General features: G+C 40.2%; 1 protein-coding gene and 2 long non-coding RNA genes across 5 annotated transcripts; 1 reads left to right on the top strand and 2 right to left on the bottom strand.

Moving 5' to 3' along the window:
* Positions 1–343: 343 nt before the first annotated feature.
* On the bottom strand, positions 344–6,274 carry LOC117828521. 2 transcript variants are annotated; one of them, XM_034705724.1, is made up of 4 exons: positions 5,916–6,274; positions 5,340–5,673; positions 2,770–2,823; positions 344–968 (listed from the first exon to the last, which is right to left on the bottom strand). In XM_034705724.1, exons 2-4 carry the CDS (start codon positions 5,659–5,661, stop codon positions 736–738), a joined length of 609 nt encoding a protein of 202 aa, XP_034561615.1. In that variant the 5' UTR covers positions 5,662–5,673; positions 5,916–6,274; the 3' UTR covers positions 344–735. The 2 variants fall into 2 exon arrangements, with proteins under 2 accessions (XP_034561615.1, XP_034561606.1); XM_034705715.1 differs by having other exon boundaries at positions 5,340–6,274.
* LOC117828564 lies at positions 5,960–19,104 on the top strand. Its single transcript, XR_004634434.1, has 4 exons — positions 5,960–6,349; positions 14,582–14,665; positions 17,007–17,163; positions 18,611–19,104. It is a non-coding gene; the product is annotated as an uncharacterized LOC117828564 (long non-coding RNA).
* A 184-nt stretch (positions 19,105–19,288) lies between these two features.
* On the bottom strand, positions 19,289–25,095 carry LOC117828550. 2 transcript variants are annotated; one of them, XR_004634427.1, is made up of 4 exons: positions 25,011–25,095; positions 24,504–24,587; positions 24,210–24,369; positions 19,289–19,511 (listed from the first exon to the last, which is right to left on the bottom strand). It is a non-coding gene; the product is annotated as an uncharacterized LOC117828550 (long non-coding RNA). The 2 variants fall into 2 exon arrangements; XR_004634419.1 differs by lacking the exon at positions 19,289–19,511 and having other exon boundaries at positions 23,455–24,369.
* Between the last annotated feature and the right edge of the window lie 466 nt (positions 25,096–25,561).

Below are 25,561 nucleotides of genomic sequence, written 5' to 3'. Positions count from 1 at the left end.
TTCTTGTTTTTCTTTGTGGCAATGGCTTTGACATTTTGATACTTTGTGTATTTTTTTGCAATCAGGTATGATTGGAGCGCATAACAGTGATTCAGCACTTTTTCGTAAAGCTGAATGGAAATACTCCATCATTATGTAGTAAACGTTTTTTGCCCCATAAAGCATTATCACACAGGACAGTAAGGTAACTCTGCAGATCTATAACATGTGCTACAAAGTTAGCTGTAATTGTAAAATGACATTTTAGTATTTCACAGCATTGAGTAAAGTAGAAAATAAATCTTATTTTCAAGAGGGTGAAGTGATTGCTATAGCAGCAATATTACAATAATCACAGCCCAGCGTGTGTGGTGTATTTATTCTGTTCTGTTTGTGGTCGCATGAACGGCGTGGTATTTTCACAGCTCCAAAAAAGGGCAGAACACTGAAGAAGAAAAAACAACAACAAAGAAACAAGCCTTTTCTTCTCAGTCTGCTTGTTCAATAAAAGTTTTACCCTCCATTTCTCTCCGCAAAAAAGGAGTCCATTCTGAGTCAAATATCAGAGCCTGATGTATCCAATTTCAGTACAAGTTGAGTCAGAGTCCCTGTTTTCTCAACAGTACACAGGTATCTTAACCAACCTGCAGTAGATAAAACAGTGGATAGAGCTTAAATCCATGACAGACTTGTGAATCCACTATAAGAAGCCAATACGCTGCTGTATTTCACACAGGAAAGGTTGGACAGTGACAGTTAGGTCCCAGAGTGAGTGTCCGGAGGTCGCTGCTGAAGCGTCTCATCCACGGTGACCACTACGTCCTCCACTCTGTTGGAGCTCAGGCAGTTTGAGTGGTTCAGAGATATATAGTTCATTTCCTCCAGCCAGTGATGCTCACCCAACTCAGTCATCTCGCTCATGTTGTTGGTGATGCAGTTTATCTCAATCTTGCTATGGTCCGGGACACGACGAGAGCCAAACACCCAGGCTAAAGAGAAAGAAAGGGATAACTTTGTTATTTGGGAAGTCAGTGCAGATGGAGATCACCAGCCCTTTCCATAAATGCACTTCTGAAAGTTGAACAGCCTGAAGTTTGATGTGGTGACTGGAAATAAGTCAGTGAAGTAATTAAGGCGTTGTCCACATTTTATAAAAGTTATGATATGCTTAGTCTTTAAATTCAAATATCCTGTGCCTATGGTTCTACCACAACTACATTTGCATAGAGTGAGAATTTAAAGTATGGCCACTTCTATGCTGGAACATTCATGTTCATTTAAAAAACGTGTAGAACAATGAAGCAAACTTCATCCTACAGAAAGTTATGATGGGTTCAGCCTTTGTAATTCCATTAGAGGCAAAGCACCATAAAATTGTTTCTGGGGGAGACGTGTGCAGCACAGCGGCCCTGCCATGTGTGGTGAAGCCTTTCTGAATTGGGACACATCAATCATCTACTGTCAGATGAGGAGCTGAGATTATGCATGACATGGAGAGTGTGAGAAATAGACAGCAGGCACAGAGGGATTCCTTAAGACCCACAAAAATGCACAGTCAGATTATCTGAAAGGATGTCGACTAGAGAGATGAATCAAAGAGAGATCGGCTAATTACAAATGAAGAAAGCAAAGGGAAGCAGAATAACTTATTTTCAAGAATGAGAGAAAGGTCCAAGATGGCCTGATACGTTATTTGCAGAAAGTAGAGCAAAAAATAAATAAACGTAAGTATTATCTTCATTGAGTTTAAGCAATCTTTGAGATGCCCAGCTGTTGATTTCAGAAAAGCAGTTGGTTTAAATTTTTATTGTGGGTGCAAGCCATTAATATCACTGATAGGCCAGCAGGAGGCGACTCTGCAAATTGCAACATCTATCTAGCAATCCAACTCTACCAAGGGCTGAGGAAGTGACCCATCTTCTCACTTAATTTTGTTTTGCCTGAATTACGATTTTCCTGGTGCTTTTCTCTGATGCTAGTTTCAACACTTCTGAAAACACAGAATGATGCTCTGTCTGCAAGTTTTGCTCTACTTTAGCGTGAGACCAATTTTTAAAGCAGAATATGCTTGAAGGCTTGGCTTCCTGTGTTTGACGAGTTGCTACCACCACTGCCTGTCAACAAGAATAGAAGCCTTTAATATCTGTACGCTCATTCAAGTGTATTTCTGGATCTGAACAACCAAGATACCAGATTCCGCTTCAAGACAGTCCTGCACAAATCAGTGGAAGACGTTATCAGGGCTGAGTCCACTTGTTATATACAGCATTTGTGCTGAGCCAAATTAAAACCTCTTAATGTAATGCTATTTAGAAAGTCATCAATACTCATAGGAACAATGAAGGGAAATTGTTGTGCATTTACAACCATCTAAAGATTATAACTGTATTCATTCTGATGACCATATCACCCTGTTTTTTTTTCTTTAAAGTGGGACACTCATATGTTAACAAGTCGTTGTTCAGTTGTTATGCAATGTCAAAACCATGACCCATCCTGTTGTGACTAGCTGAGTCTTGACAGTGTTTTTTGCAACCTTCATCTAGTGAGAAGTAAAACAGCCTCCACATTTACACCTCAGCACATTACCCAAGAGAGCCACAACTGCATTGCCTGAGTCTTTGTGTGGATGTGAAGGTGTGAGTTTTTGTATGAAGGTGAGAAGGTCACGTGAGATACAGACTGATAGACACATACGCTGTCATGACCAGCTGGAGGGGTCAGCATGTCTCTGTGGCAAAGCTAAGTGCAGCAGACTGTGACCCATGTGAGCTTTGTGTTATTTTTTACCTGGTTCACTGGTTCCGCCGCTGCCACCTTCAGCAACAATGGGCCTGCCTCCACCTTCATGCAAAGAGGAAGATAACAGACATGTGAGTGGCTCTTCACAAAGACTCTTTATGAAATGATGGAGACAAATAAAGAAGGCAGAGACAGAAGTCATTCAAACACGAGTTGACAGCTGTGATAATATGATTGAAAGGGCAGAAAGCTGAGACACTGAAGTAGACGCCCCCAGTGCAGCCTCAGGGCTGGCTCAAGCTTTTTCCATGATAGATTTTCATAAACAAAGCTCCAAATGTCCAGGCACCAGCATATCTCAAAGAACTCATAATGCTTTGTTTCCCCTGTAGAACACTACACAGACTGCAAGCCTGCTTTTTACAGTCTCCAAAAGTACTATGGGAGGTAGAGCCATTAATGAGGCCCCTCCTCTTTGGAGGCTCAGGCACCCTGGCTTCTTTCAAGAGGCTTTTAATGATCCTTATTGATAAAGGGTATAGTTAGGGCTGGCTCAGGCTTGGACGAGCCAATAGTTATGCTGCTACAGGCTTATACAAGCGAGGGACCTGACATGTATGCTGGCTTATTTATATGTATACTAGCACTGTATCCGACAGTGTCTCTTTGTGCAGTCCCCGGGGTGCTTATATCTCCTTGACTCCTACAGCAGCAATTACAGTAGTAATATCAGTCATACTATTATGACCTGTGTCCACTAAAAGCATTTTTGCACTGGCAGTGCACACCACCTTAACATTAGAGTGTTTCTTACCCCCATCAGATTACTAACTACTTACTTGTCTTGTGGCACTTCTATGTCTATTTGTAGTGAGTGTTGAATCGGTTTTAAATTTCTCTGTATCCTTGTTATTTGTAGAAGAAGAGAGAAGAAGAGAAGAATCATGGCCTGACATCAGCAGTTCGCTCTTGACCTGGACACTGTACCCGCCAAAATACAAATATGGTTAGTTTCTCCGCCAGTGTTGTTGACAAAGTTCATATTGGAAGTCCCACCCCTTATTGATTTTGATGGTCAGTGAGGGAGAAGTGACATTAATAGGCACTTAAGTGGTTGGTTTTGGACAGATAATAGATGCTGCCAGTGCAAAAAACTCTTTAAGTGGACAGAGGTCCTTATTATTAATATTGCTGTAATATTTCTGCTGTAATTACTGACACTAACACAGAAACTCAGTTATCTGTTGTTATTTCTGCATATTATTTTCTGCATATTTCCATCTTTCTCTTTTGTATCCTACCATATCCCACTTTAAGGGGCCTTCCTGTTGCAGCACATGGCTGTTTACCTATCCTCATTCCTTGCCAGTTTGCCCATGACTTGCTCATGGTGAAATGATGTTGTGTGTAAATAAATCTGAAAAAAGTACAGTCCAGACCACAAACTGTCATGACCTAGTTTGATGAGATTTGGTGCTATATGAATTAAGATTGATTGCTTATCTACATTTTTTCCTCTAAAGGTGCCGATTAATTGTCATGCGTCCTAACTTTTAGTCGGTCAAAGTAATTTTCCCTCCATAATTTGTTGTAACAACCTCCACATAGTGCTTCAAAACGTGTCACACTGCACCTAAATCTCAAAAATATATAATTTGTGCCTGGTCTGACATTTCTGTCACGAGCTATTTGATGGTTTTTTTGGCACTTTTTAAATTTGATAACAAATTACAGGAGTGTTGAACAACTTAATTACTAAAACTTCAATATTAATGTTATGAAAAATAGTATGTGTCCAGAGAGTATCTGTGTCCTGATCTGCCCCGGTTGAAACAGAAGAGTGAAATTTTCAATCCTGCTTTAACTCGTCTGATGTAATGAGCCGACAAACTGGTCCAGTCAGCACTATGAGACGACGCGTGTCCTCAGAATAGACTCATTGTTTCATCCCTTCATTTATTATATATAACTCCTCAAAAATAGAGAAACAGCATCAGGCCTCTCCATTTATCTTACACTGATTAGTTAGTTAGTACGTCTTAGACACAAGGTCACGTGTTTATTAAAGTAGAGCTGTGAATTTTTAGGAATGATTTTTGATAGGTTTAACTAAAATATCTACCACATTTACCACATACAATTTACCCCCCCCCCCCCCCCCTCCCAAAAACCCCCCCAAAAACTGTCAATGTATGAATTTAATAATTCAAGAACCTGTCGGAAAGAGTCCCCAAATCACTTCTTACAAGATGTTTGCAGTCTGTGTTGTCAGTTTCAGGCAGTTGTCTTGTTTTAAGCCTTTAGTGTGGTAAACAGAGACTCTGAAGAAGGCGCTCCAGGACAGGTGCTTCATTAAATTCCAGGATGAAAAATTGGGAAAAGGTCAAGTTTAATTAATTTCACTCCAAGTTATTCAAATGTAAAAGTGTAAATTTGTAATCAACTAGGGTATAGTAGTGACTGATTTTACTTCCAAACTAATTATTGACAGTTATCGTAACCACTCAAACTCTCTCTCTCTCTCTCTCTCTCTCTCTCTCTCTCTCTCTCTCTCTCTCTCTCTCACACACACACACACACACACACGCACACACGCACCGGATAAGGGGGTCACATACCGACAAAATCATTGACCACGTCTTTAACCAGGTGTCCAACTATCGCATATGCCACAGCCACCACAACCAGCGCTGCCATCACCAGGTAGAGAACCGCTTTAGGCAGCTGGATGGGGTCTCGTGCAGGAGTCCGATAGTCCGTGTACAGCAGGTCACTCTCAGAGTAAGAGTAATGAAAGATGTGCTCCATGCCTGAGGTATGGTTGGAGTTCAGAGGAGGGTTACTGGCGCTCATGGCGCTGTCCGGCTGCAAAGCGGTCACCATGGTGGTCGTCACATCCTCCGCTTTGTCCATGTTCACCAAACCTGTAGTTTTATTCATCAGAGGCAGTATCTGAGACAGAAAATAGCTCCAGTCCTTTATGGCGCTCGTGTTGCATAAAAACATCGTTTTAACTACAACACAGGATGAGGGGTCACAAAAGCGCAGCAATCAGATTCAGAGTGAGAAATACCAGACTCTCCAGGCTCGCCACTTTTTAAAGAAACAAAATCTGATTTTCATAGTCCGACGTGTTACCAAAAGATGTCAATTCTCCGTCAAACAGAAGCTCCACGGTGCATCTCAAAACTTACCTAGCTTTGATTCACTGAAAGAACATAGCGTCGGTACTGCACGGCTTTTACGCACGAATAAAAATGACTTGTGCTCACCAAATTTTTGGCATATCTCCTAAAGTAAAAGAAAAAAACATGCACAGAAAAAAAACACCTCACAATGACATCCAAGGAAACACTCAAAATGTGTCAACCTTATCCCCGCGACCTTAAAAACGCGCAAATGTTGGTCGAAGGGGCCAAGCATCTGTGACAGACCGGGCGCCCCGTGGCTGCCACACGCACTGATGATGAAAAATTCTCATTAAAAGCCTCGTCCAGTGAACCCGCACGAGACACAACACCACCCTCGCTGCTCTGAGGTATCCGGAGGAGAAATGAGCGGCTGGAGGGAGAACACGGACACCGAAAGCCTTGATTCAACCCCGTTTCTCCAGACTCTGCAGCCTGAGGTGAGTTCATGTATTTTCTACCACAGGCTGATGTTTCGGATGATACAGAGTTGATGTTATTGCTCTGGGATGAAAAAAAAAATTCCACTGATTACTGTTGCTGTGATTTAAAACGAGTCCCAGAGGGTGCTCTGTGTGATATGATCTTGCCTTTCAATACAGCTTAATGTCACTCAATGATGTTACTAAGAACTTTCACAGATTAAAACAAGACTAATACCAAATAACACCAAAAAAGCCAACAAAACCTAAACCATTGCGTGGACTCTTGGGACTTGAATTTATAACAAAGACTGAGTTTGAGGGATGGTTACTTGTATGTTTATATTTTGTGCTTCTCCTTTTTCAGAGGCTCCATTTTTGTTTATTATCTTTTATTTTTTCATGTCTGCAGTTTTTTTCGAATCAGTACCGATGAAAAATGTTCAATACATAACACAGTGATATGCCTGTTTTCACAGGAAAAGGACATAGTGATAAAACAAAACTAAAAGAGGTGGAATACATTCCATAAAACACATAACAATAAAAAGCCTAGAACACTTCCTTTCTTCCATTTCCTTTTACCGTCCTTTCAGTTCCCTTTTCTCCATTTCCTTCACCCTCCTTTCCATTCCCTTTCTTCCATTTCCTTTCCATTCTGTCTTTCCTTACCTTTTGCCCCTTTTCCTTTGCCTGCCTTTCATTTTCTTACCCTTCCTTTCTTTCTTTTCCTTTCTTACCTTTCTTTCACTGAGAAAAAGAACCAAGCTCAATTAAGATCAAATCCGCCTGCACTCAGGGATAAGTTCAGAGGAATGTATTAGACTCACTGACCCTTAAATCAATCATGTGAGTCAATCAGTGAGTCACTGTAGACGCCACCTTGGCCATCAGAGGTTCAGCTGTCACCACAGAGGGGGATTTTTCTGTTTTTTTTTAACATGTCCATCAATGCTTCACAGTGGATGTCATCTTCACTGCTGCAGCTAAATTATATGATAAAGGTGCAATCAAGCATTTTGAGCATTGAAATGACCAGAAAATTTAAGGAAGTTAAAGGAAAGTATTATTGCTCAAAATCAAATTGGGATACAAATACCATCTCTAAATACTTGAGGAACAAACGGGGATCAAGCCTTCCCAAAAATGATTTAGTTTTTCCTTAAAAGGTGGGAAATATTTAAACAAGTTTCCTGGTTTGACTTGCTGCTGACCCATTGTTCAACCACGAGGAAAAAACAGCTTCTGCTAAATGGACTTGCTATGAGAGGTATGGATTGAAAATCCTCTGGAAACGTTCATTTTTTATATAAAAAGGTAAGAACCCTGAGAAAGTGTGTTAATTTGTCCCTGAGGCTTTAATTTACCTCCGGCTGCTGTGTGCTCCAGGGAGATAAAAAACAATCTGCGGGTATTATATGTATAGAAGAAAAAGACGCCTGTGTCAGTCTTTGTATTAATGTCAGAGTCAAAAGTATACATGATAACATATAATATTTATCTACAAAGCTGCACATGGATAATCCCTGGCAAGGCTTTGGTAGGTTAGCCCATTAATGCAATCATTCATTGAAGTAACAGACTGTATGACAGGCTGAGCAGGTTTAAGATGGAGTCACTCCAGTCAGTGCAGGCTTGCACATGTTGGAATATTTCTGCACTGCATTGCGAGCTGTCTATAAAAGTATACCATTACTCGCATTTGTGCTAAAAGGTACATGCCTTAATTACTTTGGTCGAGTCACATCATGGCCTCAAAACAGCTCTTCAGAAACAGGTGAGTGACGTCACGGATACTAAGTCCATATTTTATACAGTCTATGGCCAAACCCTATACAACCATGTGTCAAATAACCAAACTTCACTGCAAAATTAATTATTTTCAGTCTATATTGTTTGTCTCTCCATGCCTGGCAACTGTACAGAGGAAGAGTTAACACATTACTTGCCCATTTTAGTTATATTAAGTTTTAAAGTTATGCAAAATTAGGCAGTTCAGTTGTGTTTAGTGCCGGCAGGGTGCTGCAAATTTTCTGCTGGGTGTCACCTCAGCTGAAAGTCACTGAATCTGAGTTCTTAGACAACTTTAATGTGCATATTTAATGCAAATATTGGACAAATTATGTCTTGCTGTTTTCAGACAGTCTAAGACGTTTCTGCCACAGTTATGTGGTAGTATTGTGTTGTGTTAGCAGCAAGTAACAGGTACTGATGTCAGTCTGGATCTTTCAAATCAAAAACAGTAGGCAGTTTATTAATTTGTAATGAATAGCTGAGTCGTCAATTGTGACAAAATAAGAGCTTAATGGACCAGACAAATCAATTTGAGACAACGATTTATCTTCTTTTTGCCTCCTGACACCGACCTGGCTCTTTATGATAAAGAGACTCATAGGGGAGAGTAAAAAGGGATAAAAGGCAGGATGGGTATTGCAGGAAAACCAGGGCAGAGCATCCTCTCTATACCAGTGATAATCAGCAGGGATTGTTACAACAGTGAGGGCATGCGTCTTGTGATCAAGTCCCTCTGAATAACACAGAGTCTGCGTCTGTGCTGCTCCGGCTTATCTGAATGCCTGATGAAAATTACCTCTCATACTGGACTCGTATACTTTAATCAGATAAGACCCCGGCCAGAAGAATGCTTCATTCCCCCCTTTCTACTCCTCTACAGGCTGATATAAGCTCTCTTGTGTCACTCGTCTCTCGCTCCTCCTCATCCTCACAGCTCGCGTGGATAAAAAGTCATTTCTCTCCCTAAAGCCATCAAGGTCAGCTCCCCCTACCCCCACCTCCCACCTCTCCTCTAATGTCAGATCCTGATCCCCAGCAACCCTGAGGTGAGCTCAGTCTCAGGGAGTGGATTCACTTTCAGCACACACTCTCCATGATCCTCATCCTCAACCTTTTGCCCTTTTCAGTGACATTTCCCATGAAATGAACGTCTCAGCTCACACTGACTCTGCTGTTTATGCATCCTTTTCTATCTGTATCTACATGATTAGTTACTAATGGCAACAAGACAGATCTGCAAATAATCCAAAATGATAAATTTTTAGGATGAAATAAGACAAAAACAAACATGAATCAATAAACAAAAAAGCTGAAGTCCTTTCCATTGGTTGTTAAAATGCTTTTAATTAAATGAAACATAGTTTTTCAGTAACATTGTTCTGAACACTTTGTTTTCTGTGAACAAATTGAAATGCAAAATTTGTATATCTTGACAAAGAAAAGGCAGAGGAGATGAAGAAGACAAAGGTGATGAAGATGAAGGAGCAAAGGAAATCAAGGTAGACAAAGAAGATGAAGAAGATCAAAAATACAGAGACAAAAAAGATGGAAATGCAAAGAGGATACAAAATACATGAGATGATGAAGAACAACAAGACAGGAAAAAAACAAAAAAGATAAGGAGCCATGAAAGACAAAGAAGACAGAGAAATAGAGGACGAAAACATAGACTAAAAGGATGAAGAAGATAAGGGGGACAGAGAAGGAGACAATGAGGAAGATGAGGAGAAGACAAAGATAATGTGGACAAAATAGATAAAGCAGACAAGGAGGAAGAGGCAGACAAAGGGGATTAAGAAGATAAGGAGAAAGAAGATGGGGATGACAATGATATAGAAAAAGAAGAAGACAAGCAGGAGGATGAAGGGGACATAGTAGAAGATAAAGAGGACATAGAAGACAAAGAAGAAGAAGAGGGAGTAGGAGAAGGGCATCACTCAACAGTTCACAGTATATAAAAAAAACTCCAGTTGTTGCTGTTCACCAAACTTCTTATAAGAAGCTCTGAAACTTTGTGTTCTCATATTTGTATTAAAAAAAAACAATCTTGTCTCTTGAAGCTTCCTGTGTCACCTGGAAGATTTGCGTATAATCATGTCAGAAACGGGTCAACATCCATCTCCTCCTCCTCTGTGGATATTCTGCAGGTAAATAGAACACTGGGGCATATTGATTTTCCATCCATCCATTATCTTGACCGCTTATCCCGTTAGGGGTCACGGGGGGCTGGAGCCTATCCCAGCTGGCTTCGGGCGGAAGGCAGGGTACACCCTGGACAGGTCGCCAACCTATCACAGGGCTAACACAGAGAGACAGACAACCATTCACGCACACACTCACACCTACGGGCAATTTAGAGTGATCAATCAACCTGAGCATGTTTTTGGACTGTGGGAGGAAGCCGGAGAACCCGGAGAGAACCCACGCATGCACGGGGAGAACATGCAAACTCCACACAGAAAGGCACCCGCCCGGCCGGGGATTCGAACCAGGAACCTTCTAGCTGTGAGGCAACAGCGCTACCCACTGCACCACCGTGCAGCCCTCATTGATTTTCCACCAATGAAATGAAATTGACTTGATATTTTTGAGGGCTATCAAATCCGCAGCATCCTCCTCAAGCTGTAGGTCAGAGGGACATGTGTATACTATCTGCTGAAGGCTGCTCAGTAATTTGAGCGGTAAAATGCACCAGCACACAGGAAATAAACTGTCAAATAACCTGGAACACCCAGGGTGACTGACATTTGTATGAAATTAAATGTGTCGAGTTTAGTTGTGTTTATTTGGAGCATCTCAGCTCTCTGTCAGAGTCCTCCTCCTCCTCCTCCTCCTCCTCCTCACCGGATGTTTGTCTGCTTGTCACATAGTAAGAGAAAAATACAAAAACAAGAAATAAGAAATACACTCACTGTACTTTTCCCTTTAACCCCTGTTTTAATCAGAGTTCATGTAATTTATAACCTATACCTACATCTATGGTGCTTTATAGGCATTCAGAGGGCTTGGTGAAGTGTCCCAATCAGGGTGGCCAAATTCTGATTGGAAAAGATCAGATTGCACGTGAGTCACTTTGAACTGCATTGTGTACATAGTTTTTATTACCTGAAATGTAAAAACAATCTGTCATGAGGACATGACTTAACATTTGTGTGTGATACATATACTACCAGTCAAAAGTTTGGAAACACCTTCTCATTCAAGGGTTTGCATCTATTTTAATTATTTGAAACACTGTAGATTAATACTGAAGGCATACAAAATATGAAAGAACATATATGGAATTATTTAATTAACAAAAAAGTGTTAAACAAAGCAGAATATGTTTTATATTTTAGATTCTGTAAAGTAGCCCCCTTTTTCCTTCATGACAGCTTTGCACACTCTTGGTATTCTCTCAGTCTGCTTCATGAAGTGGTCTCCTGGAATGGTTTCTAATTAACATGAGCCTTGTCAAGAGTTCATTTGTAGAATGACTTGCCTTCTTAATGTGTTTGAGACCATCAGTTGTGTTGTTCAGAGGTAGGGTTAGTACACAATGGATATCCCTATTTGACTACTGTTGTAATCCAGATTATGGCAAAACCAGATTATTTCATAGTTTTCATGTCTTCAGTATTAATCTACAATGTCGAAACTAATTAAAATAAATAAAAAACATTGATTGAGAAGGTGTGTCCAAACGTTTGAGTGGTAGTGTATATGTTAAACTGAGACAAGGCAGATATGACAAAGAAGTTAGCATGGAAAGGTTTTTTGTTCGTCATCATAACACCGTATTTATATGTATTTAGATAAAACCAATTCACAATCCCATTTAACAAACTGGACCTCGAGGTCAGGTGAATTTAGGTCTGCATTACTCGAGAAGAAATTGCAGGGCGTCAACTGACAGTCAGGGTTTGTGAGAGTATGAAAGGATGAGGGAGGTGACTTGAGCCTTGTCGCACTGGGAATATTCAATATGAACATGCAGTGATGTTCTTCTATCCATTTCTCTCTATCTGTCTCTTCAATGCAAATACCTATGTGATTCAGTTTAGTAGTAGTTTTTTTTTTCATAAATATTAATCATTTTATTCCTTTACCTTTATTTTGTTTTAGTCTGTAAGCTTGTCCACAGTGACAGAGTTATTTTGTCCGTTTGGCTGCTGGCATTGGGTCTTACCATATAAACATGACGCCAAATCTGGATTTAACTCCCACGCTGATTATCTGCATTGTATTAATCACAATAGGAGATTTAACATCAGAAGAGGACATCCCTGTTTGTATTGGGATATAATAATTTTGGTTAAAAAAGAAAGGTGAGCATGATTTTAGGGAAGTGAATGAAACCTGTTAAGAGGATTGTTTTTATCCGTCATGCTGCCTCTTGTGTTTTTGAAGTATTTTGGGGTATTTCAGAGTTCAGTGAGATCTCATCCCTCCGTCCTGCTGAGGGCGGCTGCCTCTGCTTATGCCAGGTGGTCTTTTTTTTTTTTTTTTACGTTGGGCACCGGCTGACATTTGGCAAAGACCAACTCTCTGTTCACCTTTGAACTTCTGTATCACTGCTAACACCTCTGACCTCCTGCCAGCAGCTGCAGCAGCTCAGAGGAGAGGAGGCGACAGAGCCTGAGACTGCTTCTTATGTCAGTTATTAAGCATGAAATATCTGTGCTCCTGGGCAAGGACATGGCAAAAACTTGTATATATTTATTTTGATATAACCCCCCCCCACCCTCATTGTTTTATATGTTCAAACCTCTTTTGTGTTTCAGTGCTTACCTTTGTATTTTTAGTCCGTGCATAGAAAGCAATGTAAAAGCCATTGTCAAATTCCTTTTATGCACATGCATGCCGGGCCAATGAAGCTGGTTCTTGAATGTAAAACTCCAGGCAAAAATCAGTTTCAGAGAAATCAACAGAGAAAACTGGGGTTTAAAACAGATTTTGCATTACTGAAGCTTTGTGCACCAACATGTTGTAAACATTACACCGTGCATCTCAGTTATTTAAAGTTGAGTCCTTTTCTCCCATCTTAGGCTGGCCACCTACCAGACGTCTTTTTGATCTTAACTGATTTTAAAACCTTGGGTGACCAAACACAAAAAAGACAGTTCTGGCTGATTTTGTATATCACCATCCTCAGAACACACATAGATGATTCCATAAGACCACTTAGACTAAGATCTCACATAATCTCACGTGATCAAGCATGACTTCTAAGGATGATTAACATCGTCAGCTGGCTGTCCTGGCATGTATTCTGTTTTGTAGTGAAAAACAAAAAACAAGGAAAAGAATATGGGTGAATAATTCCACAAGCTGTTTTTATTTTTTCCAACATTACACTTTTCTCAGGCACAGTTGTGTGTAAGTTTGCTGGCATATTTGTGAGCTGTAAAAGTACGCAATATCCAGTGATCTTCTCATTGGTTATTGTGGATATTCTCATTATGCTCTCATTTATCCTCACTTATATCTCCTGATTTCCCTCATCTCTCCTCGATCCTCTCTCATTCGAGTTAGTGCTTTGAAACACACCTTAATAAATAGTTTGTTTATTTGCGAGAATTATTTCGACCATGAACTCCACTCTCATGTCGGAACCATTTTACTGTCTGACACAGCAGCAAAATAAATAGCGTCACTTACAAACAGCATACTCAGTGTTTTGAAACACATTGACTTAGTAATAGGTACTGAGGAATTTCCTCAGATGATCATTTTTATATCAGTTTGGGAATCATTTTTAGGTTATGATAAAACTGTGATATATAAGCTACGTAATAAATCAAAGAAAGACACCATGTTGAGCAAGTTAAGATCAAAAGTGTGTTTTTGCTCGGCCTGAAGTTGCAAAAGTTAAATTCTGCTGGCGTAGGGAAAAGTGCTGCTTTCACCTGAAGTTAATGGGGATTCACCCTTTCTCCTGAAAACTTCCCAGAGGGTTTCCCAGGACAGCAGAGCTAATTACTTTCAGCGACGAGCATTAAAGAGAGGCTGTCAGAATGTGAGATAATGTTGGGATGTGTCTGTCCCACAGCTGAACCAGAGGCACAGCACATCTGGCACAGGGAGTCCCCCTCAGCACGTCTAATGATCCACACCGTCTCTGTCTAATGTATGATCTGTAGCACCAGCAGTTTGTGTTTTCCTCCGGTGCGTGAGTGATTGTTGCTTCATGAGGCTCAGTAGCGTGATGAGAAATTATGTCTGTGCAGGTTGACAGGAGGAAGCTAAATATGAACATGGCTTCATAGACTGTGTTAAAAAAAATGCTTTTTATTGAGACATCACAAAATACAATGTAGGTGAAAGTGTTATCTCAAGGTTGTTTTTTCAAGAAATGATGCAGGCATGGGGTAAGATCGACCACATCCCCACATAGGTGACGGAAAGCAAATCCCCACATAACGCCATAATGAAACACTGGCAGATGTAATGTTATTCAATGTTTTCCCCCCATAGGCTTGACCAGTGGTTCTCAACCTTGGCATCCTGACCCCTATGGGGGTGATGGGGTCACCAGATGGAATTACATATCTTTGACAGGTAAGTATTGCTTACATACAATCACCTGAGGGACATAACTTGAGCTGTTCCTGACTGACAGTGTGTTGGCGGCGTGGCCATCAGATCTGCCCCTCTTCATAATTTTACCCAAAATAAGGCCATAAACTAGCTATCATTAAAATGCCCAGGATCTATCAATGTGCTAAAACTGGATTTTATTCAGGAAGGGGTGGAGATGCAGGGCATTTTGTAGATATTCTGTAATTTAACCATGTGACTAAATTAATAGTAAATAATGAATTCTGTTCCCTGCACACAACAGTTCTGATAATGTTCCGATTTCTCTGAGTTGGTGTGATGGTCAGACTGGATGACTGCGACCTTTCTGTCCGTCTCAGCTGATAGTAATGTCCCTGGGATCGATACCACATTAATGCATTCCCCTCGTGCTCTCTCCTTCCAGTGGACTGCAAGGGTACCTCGCTCAGCCCATTCAGCAAAGTCACTCTGGTTCTACAGTCGCCATGAATCATTAAACAGTCGATCTCTTTTCTGCTGCTGCTTCCAAAATGTGTCAAAGGGGTTTCCCTGACATCAGCAGTCTGGTCAATTAAGTTTAACGTTAATGAAATAAATGTTTTCAGTCAATCATCAACATCAACAGGTATGACATTTAGACTGAGATTGACTCTGAATGCAGTTTGAAAATGTCAAGTGAAGACAAAAGAAGAAAGTCTACATAGCTGTTTTAGAATAGTCTGTTATATTAAACTAAACACCAGTGAGCAGGAAAAAAAGGCCAGCCTTTATTAGGTCAAGAATTTAGCAGAATATCTTTACTGCTTCATACAGCTTTGCCTTAGAGGAGATTTACTTAGTGATCTTCCCTCCCTCACGTTGTCCTCCATCTCTGATGTGATAATGGAAAACCTTTGGCAAATGGAATTGTTTTGAAAAGCCTTCCCCGGCTGTCTTTTCCCTGATGAAACACATTTGTTTCTGCCGCTTCCCCTCCTCAGACGTCCTCGGAGGGAAAATGGTCTTTTTCAGAGCTTTCCCTCGATGTGTCAGAGAGACAGAATCTGCTCTCTGAAAATTTAATTATCACAAATGTCGAGCTGGAGGAGCCGGGGCTTGCACAGACAGGGCGACCCTGTTCAGCTGCAGAGGGAGATTCCCTTGATCTCAACACATGGGCATCAAACTGGACTGTCAAATTATATTAAAGCTGAAGACTAACAGGTCTACAGCAGATTTGAACTGACCCAGTGTTTGTGTGTGTTTGCATCAGGATGTCAGTGTCGAAATTTTGTTGGAAAGAAGGTGAAATCAGGACTGAATGTCCAAGACCTGTTTCAAAATCATCTATTAACCAGATGGATGCAACCCTAGCTCAGCAGAAGCAACATAGGCTATGTTCACACTGCAGGTAAAAGTGGCCCAAAGCTGATTTTTTTGGGGTCAAGTGACCAGGTCAGATTTTTTAGGGGCAGTGTGAACACTCAAATCTGGCCCAAATCTGATTTTTTCAAATCACGTCACTTTATAGCGACACGTCACAATTCTGCGCGGCGGTAGCCTTGCAAAAATAAAGGATAGCAACGATGGAGCGCCTCAATTGAGTGGGCTGCCGAAGGGGTCTTGGGGAGAGCCGCTGACAGATGTAATTGAAAGTTGCCCTCAACATCCGGAAGTTTGAATAAACTGTCTCTGTGTTTATACTTGACTCCATGTTTACATTTGTGAAACAGCTGCATGTGACGTCATTGTTACTGTTCTTTTGCGCATGCGGGGCAGGTCGGAGCCGCAAGCAGTTCACACTGGAATCAGATACAGGTCACATTACAGATGGTAATGTGAACAGGCAAACAAAAAATCGGAATTGAGCATTAAGCCTTGCAGTGTGAACGTTGCCATAAAGACAAAAGACCCTCATCAGCAAACAGTTTATTGCAAATAATACTGTGTTGGAACAATGAGTACATCTTCCACATATGTAATTGTCATAAACCTCATGAGATGACAAGTTTGTGGAGGGAATGGTAAAGCTCCAGATGACGGCACTTACCAACTATTTGTTTAGGTGTTTAGTATATGTACAGCTCCAAAGAAACATTTCTATTAGTGAAACATGTTAAAAAAAAATAGGCATTTTAAAGATGGGAAGATAACTTTGCTAGATCATCATCAGGAAGGAAGCAGGAAATATTTGGTTTATTACAGTGTTTGCATATTATGTTACTCTAATTCCAACCTGTGTCTATAAAATAATACTGTTGGTGTTGTTTGAGTTGTTTGTGTAGCTATCGTGTGATTGCAGCAGTTTAATCTCACAGAATTATGTGGATGGACATCTAACCTGTCTGTGGTTGTCATCCAGTGTTGTTCAGACCGGGTTCCCTTCAGGTGAATGCTGGGTTTCTCTGGGGCGACGATTCGTCTCCTGTCATTTACGGCTTCATCTCTGCAAACTGATGCAGGATAACGACGGGATGGGCCGAATCAGAGAGCTACACCCAGAACAGGATGTCAGGATGGTAAAAAATTATGCTCAGTAATGTGGATTTACTCACAGCAATCACATCAGTTTATTTCATTACTGTGACGCTGATGGAAATGGCTTACAGCCTGCATGAAAATGTCACTGACCTCACAGCCAGGGGTAAAAATAAAAATTGGATCTTCCTGTTGTGTTGGAGCCGGAGCTATAAATGGAATCGATCTACCCAACAACAATTATGATCTTAATTTGACCTATTTGCTGTTCATTTGTGCAGTGTGTCTGAATGTGTGCATCAGTGTCTGTGTGGTAATGCAGAGCGATGCACCGGAATGAGCAGATGACTCCAGGTTTTATTATCTCAGCAGTGTGAAATTGATGCTGTGAGATGCTGTTTTGTAATTACACATCCTTTGATTGGCTAATAATTAAGATAACTTATTTATTTTACTATTAACTGTCTTATAATCCTATTTTATACTGCCATCTTATAACAATTATACAAACGTATGGTACCTCTTGCAGACATGCATCCATACATAACATTTTTCCTCTTTTTCCTGCAAATTAAGTTTTATCTTGTTGTTATCCTGAGATCTCGATTTTTCCCATTATAACAGATTAGTTTTTGACTATTACTGGATAACGATGCTTTTATTTTGGACTGACAAGATCATTTTCTGCTGATCTAGAAAAAATAAAACAATCAGCTGGTATTTATTTTAGCCTAGACTATGTCATGCCACCCTGCCTTTGACCATACCAATAAGGGGAGTTCAGACTATCTCCATGTTTTCTTTTGTGCTTTTGCAACCCTGGGGATACGGGAAACCGTGTCTAATATGTTTGCTATGAATCAGCCAGCATATAAGATAAGAAAACAGCAAGGATGGAGTCAAAACATCCATATACACAAGTCAACAGAAGTACCAGAAACTAAGCAGTCTTCATGATTGCATTCCTGATCCCCCCACAACATGCAAGCAGTCTGTCTCAAGAAGTGCTTTTTTGCACTATGTAACATGCAGTTCTCAGTTAATGCAATGTGTTAAAATGCTAACATCTAGATAACTAGATAACCTATGATAGCTTTGATGACTGGGAAACAGCTGAAGACTGGGTATCTAAGAGAAAAGGGAGTTCTTTTAGCCACCCTTCACTTCTTCTGACCACCACAAGGCGGCTCCTGCAACACAAAAACTACTGTTCTGAACCCACTGATAGTATTGATCACAAACGATAGTCTCACATCCAAAAAGCACAAAGCTTGATGGTGATGATGTGGCATATCTGTTTACTCAGCAAGTCTTGTTATGAAACATACTGTCAAGTTAAATAAGCTTTTTGTCAGCTGTGCTGGGTTATCGACTTTGAGTCTAGGCAAATCTGGACCTGGTTTGAGCCTACCTGATGTAAAAGAAAAGAGGCTCTGTATAAATGTCCACCTCTGCTGATATCTGTTCTTCATATCTCCTTTGTTCCAGAGGGGAGGCTGCCGCAAGATCGAAGGAGGATATTTAGAGTAATGGAGTAGGTCGTCAGGGTTTGGCAGGGCCAGGGAGCTCTATCTCACTCTGACAAGACCTTAAATGTCTGCTCGTCCAAAGGTTGTGGTTTCAATTCCCCCCCCTCTGCAATCCTAAAGGGAAGGAAGAACAGACCCAGCAACCTGCACCACCACAGATCCAATCTCAAGGCTAATAGAAGAGGGACACTGTGGCGATGCCTAGTTGGAAGAGATGTATATTTTAGAGAAAACAAATTTAAAAATAAAGTGAATTTAAAGCTCTTGTGAGGCATTCCTGGCTGGTTATGAAACGCACTGAAATAAATACTGATTCCTCCACTGCCATCAGTAGAAAGATTTATGATTTCCTTAAAAGTTCTTAAAGTAAGTAATTTCTGAAACCTGCTGTAGTGATGGGTGTTATGCGACATAATGAAAAACATCTCACATTTAGTTGAACACTGCTACTTCTGAACGTACAGGACAAAATCAGCAACAAGCTTTGTCCATAGGGGGCGACAAAAAACAACAAACTGAAAATCCCTTAAAGGAGCTTTAAGTAAAGTAAAATCAAGAATGCTTATTTCAGATGTCCTCTTTCTTATTTGTTAACAAGTTATTTCTTCCTTCTCTTCCCATTTTTTAATATATGTTTATTTTTACATATACACAATGACTGCTGGACTATGGTAACCAGACCACTATAAGCGTAGGAACTACTTAGGTGAATAATGGCTGCAAATTCTTCTGTTGTTGGGCTGTGATCCACTTCTGCCTTCTTTCCTTTTCTTTCAACATTAGAAGCCTTGTCTTGCCTTTTAGTACACCCCGCTGCACCACAGGTGATAATCAGGGTTGGACATATAGATTCAAGTTAACTGCAGGGAAAAGCATCCAGTAGGTAAAGTATGGGACATAAATAAACTCTTGATTTGAACAGAAAATTTGTATATCTTTCTTTTTGACTCCTTTAACACGTGACAATGGCTTGAATATTTACATATTACATTTTTCCTGTCTCTCTTCAGCTGTACTAATCAATAAGGGCAAAAATACTCCAAAATAACGTCAAAACATATGAACGAAAAATGTGGAAATCAAAGGGGGAACACAGGATAAGTCTTCTGATAATCATTGAAGGAGAAACCAAGGCACTGCACCTCCGGCTTAGCTGGTTCTCATCCACCAGCTCAAACCCCAGAGTGCAGTTAAAGAGAGTTATAATGTTATTGAGGACCTCCACTCATGTGCTTCATTGACTCTCACCTCCAGCAGAGTTATAAAAGTCACTTGCTCATAGATAAATCACAAAGTGTCAGGGTGCAGAAGTGAAGAAAATGTTGTAAATTAATACCTCTTATACTTTACTGTGCAGTCAGAAACTGTCAGTGTGCCAACTCTGGGGAATTGGTTAGAAAAAAAGTATTGACCAAGATGCCAGACCGCAAAGAAGCAGAAGTTTTCATTCTAAAAAATGACCCATTTTGTCATTTTATATTTAATATTTAATATTAGATCTTGCTGGCAATTGACATAGATTTTGTTTTATCAATACAACTTGCTCCTTTCTTTTAGAAAACACCTATTAAAAAATCCTGCTATAGCAGGATCATATAAAGATGAAACTACTGTGTGTTCCAGCACAGGGTGTGACTTTGGCCAAAGCCAGCAAACAGTAAAAGTAAAACAGTGTTTTCCACCATTGATATGTCATTTTTTAAATAACCCTTTGGTATACAAGGGAAATGTGGCCCAGAGGAAAATTTTACTGCTCAAGGCTTTCTCTTCTAAGTCTCCGGAGACAAAATTGAGATTCTCACTTAAGCCTCATTCAAGTTTCAAATTGTTCTCATTCGTTTCTCCGAAAATTCACTTGGAGAAATAGTTGAGTCCATGACATGAGTCTTACATGCAGGAAATGGTCAACCGGCTGGGAATCGAACCGGCGACCCCTGCAACAAGGACTGCAGACTCTGCATGTGGGGTGCTTAGACTGCTAGGCCACCAGCACCCAAAAGAATCCAACCCTTTAGTTGTAATAATCTGGCTAAATCTGGTCAGTCCTTTTGCGGCCCATATTTTAAATAAATCGTCTGTCATACCTGGTATGAAATCTCTGTCTTTTGCAATTTCTCTCAAATACACAAAATCTTTGTGAAGTTGTTTTGTTCTCAAACAGACTTGTAAAGGAATGACCATATTGTGAAGTCAAAGACGAGATCATTAGACATCTAAATAGCTGATCTTGAAGGTGGTTCAAATGTTTTAATGAGAATTGTAAGTTTGTGGACAATTACATTGAAATCTTAATTTTGTTTGGCACTATAAATGTTCATGAAAAGATGAGCTCAGGCTCTTTCTTTGCTCCATCTGAGCTCAACTTAAGAAACAAAGCTGAGTCTGACAAAAACAAATGGATGAGGTTAGATTGAGACAATTGAGAGAGCTCCCTGATTTCTCCACCTGAGCTCAAAAGGAGTCACAAAAGTTGAGAAATACCTGAGAATCATTTCAGATTTTGACGAGATCTCCTTTTGAACTGAAAGGGAGACTAAGCTGAGATTTTTTGCAACTTTTTTCTGGAGGCAAGAATGAGAAACAGGAGACATAAGCTATAGTCTCATTTTGCTTTCAAACAGATCTCATTGTTGTCTAGTGTTCTGTTGGATCTGTGCTGCAGTACGCTGGGCCAGATGTCACTGATGTACGTTTTCAGAAAGCGGAAGTAAACAAAGGTGAAGCCGATAGAGAAACTGCTTCTTTAGCATCCACTTATGATTTAAGAAAGTTGAGAAGGGGTTTGTATGGAATTTAATAATTTTCACATTACACGAAAACGGATTTCCCCCCATCAAAAAAGAAGAGAAAAGAGAAAGTGGAACGAGCGCTGTGAATTGTGGGAAACAGTACGCGAGGCAGAATGGTCTGATGCATACTGAGACATTTTCCCGAATTAGTAGACATCTGGGGAGTTTTGGCATACTGCAGATTTTGCTCTTGTTCACATACTACTTACTACATACTGAGTTTTGGCCAAATCAGTACGTACTGCTAGTATAGTAGGCGGTTTCCAAAACAGCCTAAGCCCAGCCCATCAGTGAAATAACTTTAACTTCTGAGCTAGTTTCAGTGTCTATTCAACAGTACACAGTTTTGTTTCAACTGAAAAATGAGCCCTGGGAACTTTATCAGACTCTTGGAGTATTATCTTTTCAGAATGAAGGATTGGTCCACAGATAATTAACATGGGTCAACAACGTCCTGACAAGTGCAATCATACAAATGTGCGTGTTGACAGCAATTTGAAGCTGAGGGACCTCTACACATGATGCAGAACCCCATTTTGATAATGTAGATCAGGCCTGGCTGTTATTAATCCATTTAAAGACCCACTGGTCCCATTAATAAAAACATGACACAGGATTGCTGAAGTGATGAGCAGACTGACACTCTGCGCTGATAACTGTTTAAAGACAAGAATGTGTGTGGGATAGATGAGGACACAGCATCTGGCCCTTTCATGCCTCGTCGAGTTGATGGAATACTAATAAAAGCCATATGACAACAGCATACTAAGTGTGCAATTAATATTCTAAAATATTCCTACACTGCATGTGGCAGAGACCTGTTCCAGAGAAAAAGTGACGGCTTTGTCTTTCCTGTACAGATGAGCGTCCTTATTAACCTTTTTCTCTGAGCCAAGCCTCTCACGAACCAGCCGGCTCAGCTGGACGCTCCGAATACACACCATCGCCGCTTGTTGTCCTGTCACCTGAGAACCGTCTTGACAGCAGATAGATAATCTTTTCCTGAGCCTTTTCTCCTCTGAGCTGGACAGCCAGAGGGAGCTACTTGATTGATTAGGAGATAGGTTCAAATCTAATTGCACATTTAGATAAAAATGTTTTTCTTCTACCTTGGTCTAAACATGAATTTCCTCAGATCAAGGTCATACAATGTTATGTCTACCACAATGAAGCCAATCTGTACCCACTCTTTGTGAGATCCTTTCAAGATAAACACGTGCTCTATATTATAAGAAGCAGTATGAAGATGTGGGAACCCAGCTATCCACTAAAATAAGATGCAAGCTTTATACGTCAGGAGGATGGGCTGATGAAAGTCAGGTAAGCAGACTCAGACGATTGCAAGCAGGTATGGTGTGTGAGGTAGCCGAGCAGAGTGTCAGGACAGGAAGACTACACCTACTTCAACATGCACTTGATGACAAATGAGACGGATAGGGCAAAGTACATGGCAACTTATCAACGTGTAAAGTAAACTAACCATACAGTTGCAAACAGACTCATTGCAAACCCCACGGTCTTCTGTGGTACTGCTTGCTTTGCCAGAGGAGACTCTTGGCTGGCTATGAGAGCAGAGGGAGTACTGTAGACCCTGGATGTGACACTTTGATCAATGTTTGACTCTGCACAGCCAGGTGGGAGATGTAGTGCCTGCCATGTTAGGAACATCTTATTTATAATGTTATTTGCATGCCAATGAAGGTTTACATGACAGAAACTCAATTAAAATAAATATTTCATTCTGACTTTACCTCTAGTTTTGACTTTTTCTCCAAAAATTAAAAACTCAAACGAACACAGAAGTTAGTGCTAGGTGCAAGGATTTTTTTCAGGTGGAATAAAGGAGGATTAGCCATTCTTCCTGCTGAGATGCTACTCCCTATCCAAACTCCAGAACTCTCCAGAGTGAATGCAATACTAGATTTACACACAGGAGGAAGGTTTTGGTTCTTATCTCTGATGTAGCCATTAAAACTTGGGATAAAGCTGGAACCACAGGGAGCAGATAGTGTTTCTCAAGATCCCTTGTTTTATTAGAAAGCAAAAGAAATATGTCTTCAATGAAAAGTTTTCATTTTTTTCCAGTCTCTAAATTTTCAAGCTTTCCAGGTTCATTCACAATGTATCTACATCATGTTCATTTAAATGTGACACTATCTGCATGATATTTCTTCAGAGGGTATTTCATTTGCATAGCACCTTTATGAGAATATAACACAATAAAAACACTTGATGTTTAATTGTTATTAATTTGACATGGCGTTGACGTTGCTGATGGTTTAATAAAAGTTGTATTTAATAAAGAGTTCTATGCGATAGATTTTCACAGAAGTGTAACAATTCTGTAACAAATCTTTTAAAAGTCTTGTCTGGAAGGCTTATAAAACTGTCATTTCTGTGCAGAGTTAAAAATACATTTTGAAGGAGAGGTTAAAATCCTGGAAACTTTTTCACATCCACATATCACCAACACTCATCCAAAAAAACAATTCAGATGGAAATCAATATTTTTTTCAGTCAAAACAAAACAACCTGATTATTGGACGAGATTTTTTCAGACTGACTGACTATAGCCCGGCTTCAGATGAGTTATGATGTAGCTCTGGGACTGCATGATGTTTAAATAATAGACTAATAATATGATTAAAAGTCAATCAATAGATTATAGTTTTTGGAGGACATGTGTGTAGAGCTCCTCTGCCCTCCGGTGGCCTAAAAATAAAAAAATGTGGACTTTGAGGCACAATGAAGGACATGCAAAAAACTCACTCATGAATCACTAGTGTGTTTGTGCTGAAGGGATTCTCGATCCTCTGCAGGGTGCTGGGGAGTGTCAGGCGTTGAGGCTCAAGGGAGGTGAACGGAGAGGTAGCCATGCGTGACTCAGGAAACAAAGCAGCAAGGTCCAAGCACATTCGGCAAGGAAGGACTTCGACAAAGAAAATGGAATAAATGTTCATGTAAGTAAAGGGCCTTAAAAAGACAGAAAGACTTGGTCATTGTTTAAAAAAAGGAAGAATGTCTTAATTTGGGAACATTACAATAACAAAGGTTTGTACATACGACCCTCAGTCTGCTGCATGATTGATGGCTCTCAGTTCTGCCTCCTTCTCCAGGTAATCTGTATCATCATTGCCTGCATCATGGCTGAGAAGAACAGGTCAGGAGAAAACACAATCCCCAGATATGTTGTCAAGATTATTGGCAGCAAACAGGTCAAGCAGTATGTTGAGGAGCCACAACAGTGAGTGTATTACGAGTTTGGTTGTGTTTATTAAGTGGATGAATGGAGCTTATAGTGTAATTGTTGTGCTCCTATGTCCTTTGGAACTGTTATTTTAAAAAGTTCTCAACAAAGTCTCTCCAGTGCCTCCTTCGCCTTGCTTCTTTGCTTTTTGTTGTGATTAACTGTTAGATACTTGCTCCTTTTGCTGACTTACAGCACCTCATCTGCAGTGCAAAATAATATCTGTCACAGTTCACAGAGAACAAAAGAGGAGGATCCTAAATGCAGACAAAAAGAAAGGTGTACTTAACATACAAAACAACAGGAGATGAAACAAAACTCACTAAATAAAAATCCACAGTAAAAACAAGCGCACTGGGAACACAGGAAGCCATAGCACCACTCAAGTAAAACTGACCAACGACCTGAAAACCCAAGGGTGGAAACACAAGGACTAAATACAGATGAGGTAACGAGCAACAGACAGACACAGGTGTGACAACGAGACACAGGTGAAACTTATGAGGGTGCAATCAAACTGGAGGGAAACATGAGGACAGGAAATAAAACAAAACCAGATACACAGGGGGCAAGAACTACAAAATAAAACAGGAAACACTAAAGACTTAACTAGAAACACAAGTCAAAATACACACAACACAAGACATGGATCACTAATACCACAAGGAAGACATAAGGTCAACTTATAACAAACAGGTCAACTTATAAAAAACACAGAATACACACAGGAAGGAAACAAGACTGAAACAAAAGGTAAATCTAGGAAATCAACAACTCACAACAACAAGTTTAAAATATAATTATCAAAATGTGTGCTGAGCTTTAAGTGTTTCTTTTTTAAATCACTGCTTTTGTTTGATTCGTTTTCTGTATT

This window comes from Notolabrus celidotus, chromosome 2, assembly GCF_009762535.1.
Source record: "Notolabrus celidotus isolate fNotCel1 chromosome 2, fNotCel1.pri, whole genome shotgun sequence".
Taxonomy (NCBI): Eukaryota; Metazoa; Chordata; class Actinopteri; order Labriformes; family Labridae; genus Notolabrus; species Notolabrus celidotus.
This window is presented reverse-complemented; position numbering and strand designations above follow the sequence as displayed.